Genomic DNA, 9,436 nt, shown 5'->3' with positions numbered 1-9,436 from the left:
CCTCCCCCAAAGCCTAACTAAAAAGAAATCCCACATTCTGTCTTGTATGATTGGCAAAACATATCCACACCAAGCGCTTGCCCCCTTCTGTAGCAGCAGCTGATGAGCTCAACGTGCTAGGGGGAAAAATAAAATAAAAAAGTTTTGGAAACTTCTACGCTTCACAAAATGACAGGCATGTACCAATTTTGTTTTCCAGAATCATCTTGTAGTGCCACAAATGGCAATAGGGGAGGAAGGCCTGCATGGGAACCTCTAACATACACAGCACTGATCGACTTCAAGCCTTCTGTAACTGTGCCAGGAAGAGGACATTTCAGACATGGCCAGGCACGCCTGTGGCTTGTAAACAGTTCAGCTACAAACTCTGCTAAACAAATTAAATTATAATGGAAATGAATCAGTAAAAATATGTTTCAATAAAAACAAGCGTTAAAAAAAAAAATCTAACTATACGAGTGGTCACTGGGTCAGTGGGAGGGGAAAAAAGCCTCCAATGGCTACTGCGAAAACTGTTAGAGGGCCTAAAAAAAAAAAAAAAAGTATAATGAAAACCATATGTTTACCAGCATTCAGGTACATCACATGTGCCGCACACAAGGCCCGCCACGCCATCTTATGTGGCCCTCTCACTTCTCCTGCAGCAAACCCCTCATCTCAGCAGTAGGCAGCGGAGGACAGAACACTTTTGATATACTTACTAGGGATAGACAGATACTGGGCATTTTAACAAGTACTTGCACAAATGCCCTGATACTAAGCACAGATACCAGAGCTTTAAAAATGTTAAACAGAAGCAGGTGTTTTAAACAGGAACAGGTACCAGCAGCCTTCCTGTGATTTGCAGCGCCCGTTTACTGCGCTGGCAGCAAATCTCTATCCTGTGGATCTACATCGCCCGCACCGAGACCATACAGCCCTCCCAAGATCCCTCATGGCTAGACGAGAGTCCGCATAGACCCCGCACAGCCACCTGAAAATCCACGCAGCCCAGCATAGACACCCGAGTCAGCACAGCTACCAGAGAGCTCACCACAGACCCTGCATAGCTCCCTAAAGGATGTTTCATTAATTTAAAGTTATATAAAAGTGCAAAATACATTAAATTACAAGTATTGAAGAAATGAATTGTATATTTATTAAGTTAACAGAAGACAAGACAATTATATAGAGAAAAATTGTAAAGTTTACTTTTATTATACACATTGAAACAGGTGTTTTGAAACAGGTGTTTTGAATCAGTTATGGAAAGCATTATGGCCACTAGTCAACTGATCAGTTTCAGTATTCTTCATCTTCTTCCTCATCATCTTTAGCAGAGTCTGTTCCTACCTCTTCATAATCCTTTTCTAGAGCTGCCATATCCTCCCTTGCTTCAGAGAACTCTCCTTCCTCCATGCCCTCTCCCACATACCAATGTACAAATGCTCTCTTAGAATACATGAGATCAAACTTGTGGTCTAGCCTTGCCCAGGCCTCTGCAATGGCTGTAGTGTTACTCAGCATACAGACAGCACGTTGAACTTTGGCCAGGTCACCTCCTGGAACTACAGTAGGGGGCTGGTAGTTTATTCCCACTTTAAATCCAGTAGGACACCAGTCTACAAACTGGATAGACCTCCTGGTTTTAATTGCAGCTATTGCTGCATTGACATCTTTTGGCACCACATCACCTCTATATAACAGACAGCAAGCCATATATTTGCCACGACGAGGATCACATTTCACCATCTGATTTGAATACTCAAAACAAGCATTGGTGATCTCGGGCACTGATATTTGCTCATGGTAAGCCCTCTCTGCTGATATTATGGGTGAATAGGTGACCAGGGGGAAATGGATTCGAGGATACGGCACCAAGTTAGTCTGAAACTCTGTCAAGTCTACGTTAAGTGCCCCATCAAACCTCAAAGAAGCTGTGATGGAAGAAACAATTTGTCCTATCAGTCTATTTAAGTTGGTATAACTGGGTCGTTCAATGTTTAGATTTCGGTTGCAGATATCATAGATGGCTTCATTGTCTACCATAAAGGCACAGTCCGAATGCTCCAGAGTTGTGTGAGTTGTCAGAATAGAATTATATGGTTCTACCACAGCAGTAGAGATTTGTGGAGCAGGATAAATGGAAAACTCCAGCTTGGATTTCTTTCCATAATCAACAGAAAGCCGCTCCATCAAGAGGGAAGAGAAGCCGGAACCTGTGCCACCTCCATAGCTGTGAAAAATTAGAAATCCTTGGAGGCCAGAGCACTGCTCTCCCTGCAAACATAAGAAAATGGATAAAGATGGTCAGGTACCATTGCAACTACTTATGTACTCTGCAGTTTAAACACTACATAGGGTTTGATTGACTCTGCAACTGTCAGATGTGGTCCATACATCCTTAACTAAAAAGTCAAACACAAGCAGACATAGGAGCATGGTAAGATGCCCATATACCATTAGGACAGGGGTAGGCAACCTACAAATCCTATGGCATGCCTGTGGCTGTCAGTCTTGCAATGCTTCATGGGACTTGTAGTTTCATACCAACGGGAGTGGCAAGGTTGCCTACCCCTGCCTTAGATAAAGTTAAAATCTGTACAGGAAACAGGATTTCATAAATACAATTGATGGCAAAGGACAATAGCACCATTTATGTTAAAATTTGTGCAGTTTTCCCTTTTGGAGTACTGGTGTTTCACAATTGACATGTGTTGGTACATCAGAACAAAGGTGAAGCCTTCTGCAGATTTTTCCAAGTTAAGTTTTCACCCACATGGCATGCACGCTGGATGTGCAATTATAATTTGCAATTAGTCATCACCTAACTGCAAGTTATTAGAAAAGTTTTATTGCAGCATTCCCCACCCCCTCTATAGTGCTTCTATAGTCAGTCACTTGATTGTATTGCTCTTGTTAGATTGTATTAAAAATTTACAGTGTAGAGGTGCACCATAACCACAAATCCTTTGCTCAATAAAATCCTCCATGCACCCCATTCACACAGAGGCTATGATTGTGTTCTCCTACAGAGACATGCTGGGAACTGTAGTTTCTTGGATACCCACAGGTTGCCTACACATTGAAGCAGCATTCTTTTAGGAATTTCTGCATAAAAAGCACACAACTTACCATTTTACGCATTTTGTCCATAACATTATCAATCACCTCCTTTCCAACAGTATAGTGACCTCTGGCATAATTATTTGCTGCATCTTCCTTTCCACTAATTAGTTGTTCGGGATGAAAGAGGGTACGATATATTCCAGTTTTTATTTCATCTAAAATATTCAAAAACAAATTTGAGTAAACAAAAAATCCACAATCCCACGACAAACAAAAACTCCTGTTGCTGCAACTCCTTAAGTAGTGTTAGCTGAAGTTGGACAGCTCAAATAGTTAAAGCTACAAATACCGTTCCCACCAAAATTCAGTTCTGGTAGGCTAGAACTGCACAGCTTTTAGAAATCTGCTCTAGGATCATTTACAAATTCTAGAATTGATGCTTTTCAGGCTAGCTTTTACAAGCCAGTAACAATACACCTTTGTAGGAGGACGAAGCTATAGGGAGATATTATGAACGCCATTTAAGGTATGCCTAGTTTCAGGGCCCCTTCCCAAAATCAATATAAGCTTTAAAGTTAAATCTTTTAGGATAAGGGTCAAAATATACTTGTCTTACCCCTTCTGCTGTCCATAGCACCTAGGGAAGAAGCAAGCTTCACAGTGAGAGCACAATAAATGCAGAGTAACCCGAATCTCACAAAAAGACACTCCTGTAATGTTCAACTCAACATTTACAGAGACTCTGCTGGAAGAATAGAGACTTCACCCACGGAAAATGGAAACTGGGGGCAAGTCAAGTATATACCTTTTCTAATGTCTCCCCCCCCTTTAACATCAAAGCTGCTACACAATATAGGGGCATTAAGCAGAACTTTCCTTTTACAGCAAGGTCCACTTTAAAAGTAAAGTTTCATCGATCCAAATGAACTAGTCTTATTTCCATATGACTTCATACACAAGTACATTAACAACTTACCAATAACAGTCTCTTCAAGATCAACAAATACCGCCCGTGGCACATGTTTGCCTGAACCAGTCTCATTGAAGAATGTTCCAAAGGATGAATCTAATGGAGCGGTGTGATCTTTAGAAAGGACCCCGTCCGGCTGGATTCCATGCTCTAGACAGTATAGCTCCCAGCAGGCATTACCCATCTGAACACCGGCTTGGCCAATATGTATAGAGATACACTCCCTCTGAAATGTAAAACGTCAATACATCAGAAACAGCATCAAAGACAAGCTTCTAAATACTGCATGCCAAACTGATCAGAAATGTCTACTTTGAGCCTACTCAAGACCCAGTATAATGAGTTGGTCCCCATGGAACCAAAAAACAGTTATGATTCCATGCTAGATAGCCTTTGGGTTTTTCACTCACATTCAAAACTGGAGCAGACAAAATCTGGAGCAGCTGTGCATGGCAACCAATCAGCTTCTTCAGTTAAGATTTCAAAATTAAAGAGAGGGGCTGACTGGTTGCAATGCACAGCTGCTCTAGATTGTTTTCTGCTCCAGTTTTGATAAATACCCCTTGTGATTTACATGCAGAGGGAGTTGCATAAAAGTAAGCAATACCCCATGCTAAGGAATCTTCCATATGCTATACCAAGCAAGCACCAAAACATACCTAGCAAACTAGTAAAGCCATGTAGGATTATATGGAAGCACTTTCCACTGGACAAAAGTTTAATAGATCACATCAATAAAGACTGAAAATACACATGCTGAACTTAAGAGCAAAAACAGATCACACAAAATGCATTAAATATAAAAAGGAGCAGCCATTGGCCATTAAAGAAGCATGCACAACACTAGAACTATGCAGGCAGGTCATAACTGCCCCATGTAGTCGCATATGGTTTCACAGGATCTATACGGTGCAAACAATTTACAATACAAGGAAGACATTACAGCTACAATACAATTACAGGACATGGGTGAGAGTTAAATTCAGATGGTGCAGGGAAAGTAAAGTCTTTTGCAGCCAGGCCAATGGAAACGAAGATTCGGTGGAAGAAGTTCTAATCTTTGTCTGAAGGACCCAGGAGTTTAGCTCTAGAAGGGTCAACCTCACTCCCCACAAGGGGGAGGGGGGGGGGGGGTTGGATTTATTAGGGGGAAAGTTAGACATTGCAAACATTTTTTTATGGAGGAATGTTTTCTTCATGGTACACGCTCACCATCAATGTTGAGAAGTAAACTGGGCAAATTGGATTGGCTTAGGAGTTTGATACATTTCAGTGAATTTGAGCGATTTCTCAAATTCAATGGGAGTAAAGTTTAAAAAGGCACAATTGTATGATGGCTGATGTAGACCTTGGGATCTCTAGACATTGTTGTACTCGATTTGCTCAGTTGGCTGCCTAATTGCTACATCTTACTGGGTCTTGAGTTGTCAGGGGATATAGGCACATATGGGGAGGCCAGGAACATTTTTCTGTCAGTAAATCTATAATAAAATGGACAATTGTGGTTTGTGATATATCAAGTTACAGAACCCCACCCCAAAAAACAAAACCCACATCTACCATTTGATTAATGAATGGCCAATTTCATCCCATCACATGGAGTGGTAGGAGATAAATACATGCAAACTGGACTCAGAACGCAGGAATACAGTTAACTCAAACAACACCTAGTGTAGCTAACAGATACAGCATTTTTTTTAATTAGTAGATTGTCTTGCCCAAGAGTTCCATATCAAATCCTAAGACTAAAAAGCTACACACAGATAAACCAGGGATTCAAAATAAAATCCTATATTTGAGCAGCTTTTCTTCAATGTTAATGTTCTAATGAACTTCTAAATACAGCTGAAACACAAACCAAAGCAGCTCAAAATCCCCTGAAATTACACAGTTTTCTTTTACATACAAGACACATGAATCTACATACATCTTGAAGCTTATAAACATTTTCCCACAGACTCCCCCAGTTATGCTTAGAGCATTTCTTTCCTGCTCCCTAACACTCACCATTTTCAACTTTGTAACACAAACAGCCAGATGGAAGGAGAGCAAGCATTCCCAGCTATCCAAACCATCAGCATTTAAACCATCCCACCCTTGGGAAGTGGGAGGTCTCAGATAATTAAAGTGGAACTAACCTGAAACTGAGCTACTATTGCCAAATGTTGTACTGTTGTGTTCCAATAATGTGTTTTAAGTGTTGTCACCCCAATGCGACTGCATTGCAGCACACCACAAAGCAACCGTAACAGACTACCATGTGTTTATACTACACAGTTGCTAAAAATAGTGCATGTGTCTGTTTAGATGCAATAGTAACCCATTCAAATGAATAGGCTGCCTTAACGCCTTGCACAAATGTAAATGAACCCTTTGTATGTTTTTTATGTTTAATACATGTGCCATGTGTTAAATCAAAATATGTTTATATAAAAAAAATAGAGCAAAAGTACAGGATCCCAATCATAACCTTTTCATTCCAATCATAATTTTATACATTTTTTTTAGAGAATGAAGGATAAAAAAAAAATTGGTTGCTATGTACAAAAGTTATTCTTCTGCTTCGGCTTTTATGAATTACCCACAGCAAGTAACTGGATAGAAAATTGCCCTGTTGCTATTCATTGGGACTGAAAATTGGAGCAAAGCACAGAAGTTGTCTGCAGCAACCACACAGCTTTAAAAGGAATGAGATAGCAATACAAAGCCATGCCCCAAGTTTCGCTTTTATAGCTCATCATCAGTAGTGTCATTCGCCTTTTATGAATTTCTTTGTTAAAGGCTCGGTCTGCCCAAAACTGACATTACATTATTTTGTTGTATTTCTCAGGGACTCAGGTCTCTGCGAGACACCTGCTATGGCCATTAAAAGGCCCCCTCCCTCCGTTTTTAGATTATCTGCAGATTTTCTATGGTCAGATGGAACAAGTGCAACAGATTTCTCCATCTACGCTAAACTGTGTGGATGGAGGAATCTCCCACTGACCCAAGCTTCAGTATCTTGCTAGTCAGCACCGCTGGCTCTCAAAATACCTGTACAATGCCTGCACCAATCAGATTGTTCAGGTACTTTGACACCACACAGTTTAGCGTAGATGGAGGAATCTGTTGCACTTGTTCCATCTAACAAGGCTCAACCACTAACTAAAATATCACCACTGTCAGAATAGTAGACAAGTAGTTAACAGTCTTGCAGCTGTGGGGTGTTTAATACCTACCATGTGTGCTTTTTGCATGGATTTACTATGTTTCCTTCCACCCAAAATGTTCTCTAGTATGTCAGTACAGTAGGGACATTACACTACGAGCTCCTTTGGGGTCAGGACTGGTGTGGACTGTATACTATATTATTTGATGTAAAAGAATCAGCTATAAGTAAAACTTTAAGTAAAATAAAAATACAAATTTTGGGATAGGGCCCATTCTTTACATTCTGTGAAGCAGATTTATGAAAACTGGAGTATTTAAAAATGTTACCCCCAGCAACAAATCAGATTCCTCATTACCCTGTGAATAAAAGGTAAAAGTGTTTTGGATACTATGAGCACTGGCTCCAATCTTGCAGCAGTTCAATATACACTTATATAAACCCACAATTATATCTTATGATTTGTAGGTATCAGTTTAAACTCCCATATGTATGCCTTTTAGTTTTTCTTATCACCAGCAATAAAGGGGTTAAGGTTTTCTCTCCATTTCCCCTTAATTTTACCTGCAGCTAGACTTCCTCTCAGGTGGCATAGCAAGGCTATTTAATAAATGGTGTAGTGCTGGAAACAATTGGTGTGTGCTCTATTGCTGAAACATTGTGGTCAGTTACCAGAGAGCAATCATGGTAAGAGCTTGGCTTTTTAAGTTGTTCTATGCAGGCTATTAATACTTTGTTGAAGACTTTGTCTATGATTAGAAGCGTTGACTACTACTAATCTAGGTTTGTTTTTTTAATTAGCAGACATGTTGTCCTACATAATTCTGGTACAAGTTGCATGTAGATTCCACAATGAGCTGATTGCTGGCTTGCACCATAACTGCATTGTGAAATTCTCTAATGTTCCACTTTAAATTTATTTTTGACAGGAAATCTTGTTGCCTGGTAGAAATGCAGCTATTGATATTATGAAAAACTTTTATGACCTTTTGGCCCAAGGCAGCTTATAGATATTGGGCTTCATTCACAGCAGAGCATTTTGTAGCTGGAATTCCTAAGCACTACTGCGGTCAATAGGAGGTATGCCATTCTTATTAATGGCCCCAGTTCATGCTGGAGCGTTCTGTCGCTTGTAGCAAAATGTCTGTTGTTTAAAAACCTACATGAGCTTCTTTTGAGGCAGTGTCAAGTATTTGGCCCCAATAAAAAATAATTTTTTAAGCCCAGTAACTAGACTTGTATTGCCTAAAAACAAAACACTCAAACCTGGATCATTTGCTAAAACCACATATAAAACTGTGAGACAATGCCCAACGATGCTCAGCTGAAGTGTGAAAGGGCATCAGGGGTGGCTGGCTGGTGTTCCAAGGTAATCGGAACCTTTTCCTTGACTTTGCTGTATGCTTGTTCTGACTCTGAACCAAAATTACTCAGCAAAGCAGTAAGAAGCACACCGATATTTTATCTGGAGTCTGAAATATCTACTGTTATATCGATCTCTATAATATCTATCTAACTGTTATTCTGAACTTGCCCTCCAAAAAAAATTTGTTTTGGAGTGGAATGTACAATGTAGACATTTAAAGTATTATGTCTCCAACTCCTGGTTTCTTGGCACTTGTCTGGTGCTGAATGGTTCTTTCCATGTGGGTTTTTTGTTTTTCCTCCCCAGTTAACTTTGGTCAAAGGAGCTGGTTGGGAAAATTGTTGGCCAAAACAGTGACTGCAGTACCTGCTTCCTCCTAATTGACCTACCATAGAGCGGCTGTGACATTATGCAGCCTTGGCTCAGATACACAGCATTATGTAATTGCTGTACAGTACAGCAATAAGGACCACTCTCTTCAGGGAAGGTGAGGGTGTTGTTCTTTTTGAGGAAAAAAAAGTCATTATAAACGGAATATCTCATTGAGATCTGGCCATGGCTCAGCTCATTAAAATGCTAGTTCCCTGGCGGTCGTCGTGTGGGGTTTTTTTTCTTTTTTTCTTCAAAGCAGTCACTGACCTGGGACAGCTATAGAGATAAGTAGTGGTGACAACCATTGACCAGTTGTTTTGTTCCAGGTCTGTGACTGAAAAGAACTGATCAGGCATCTAGTGTTGTCAGAGGTTTGCAATGGCAGCCCCATAGTTCTCCCATGATTGTTCAATTTAATTAAACGCTGTACTGAGAAATACAGTTGACCATTGCTGAAGCAAGCCTTTTTGAGCCATTCTTAAAAAAAAAAAAAAAAAAAAAAATTTTTTTCAGCTGCAACTATTTAGTCAAA

General features: G+C 40.2%; 2 protein-coding genes across 2 annotated transcripts in view; one reads left to right on the top strand and one right to left on the bottom strand.

Moving 5' to 3' along the window:
- Positions 1–1,193: 1,193 nt before the first annotated feature.
- LOC108794967 (tubulin alpha-8 chain-like) lies at positions 1,194–4,241 on the bottom strand. Its single transcript, XM_018566120.1, has 3 exons — positions 4,025–4,241; positions 3,115–3,263; positions 1,194–2,259 (listed from the first exon to the last, which is right to left on the bottom strand). The coding sequence occupies exons 1-3, from the start codon at positions 4,200–4,202 to the stop codon at positions 1,282–1,284; spliced, it is 1,305 nt and encodes a 434-aa protein (XP_018421622.1). The 5' UTR covers positions 4,203–4,241; the 3' UTR covers positions 1,194–1,281.
- Positions 4,242–7,802: 3,561 nt separating this feature from the next.
- The window catches only part of LOC108794992 (tubulin alpha-3 chain), a 6,685-nt gene continuing 5,051 nt past the window's right edge, over positions 7,803–9,436 (top strand). The window contains exon 1 of the mRNA XM_018566153.1: positions 7,803–7,853. Within this exon, the coding sequence (XP_018421655.1) occupies positions 7,851–7,853 (3 nt within the window). The 5' untranslated portion in view covers positions 7,803–7,850. The remainder of the gene's footprint in view (positions 7,854–9,436) is intronic.

Source organism: Nanorana parkeri, unplaced genomic scaffold (assembly GCF_000935625.1).
Source record: "Nanorana parkeri isolate BGI_ZX_2015 unplaced genomic scaffold, ASM93562v1 scaffold26, whole genome shotgun sequence".
NCBI classification, from domain to species: Eukaryota; Metazoa; Chordata; class Amphibia; order Anura; family Dicroglossidae; genus Nanorana; species Nanorana parkeri.
Note: the sequence above shows the minus strand (reverse complement) of the source record. Positions and strands in the feature narration are given on the sequence as shown.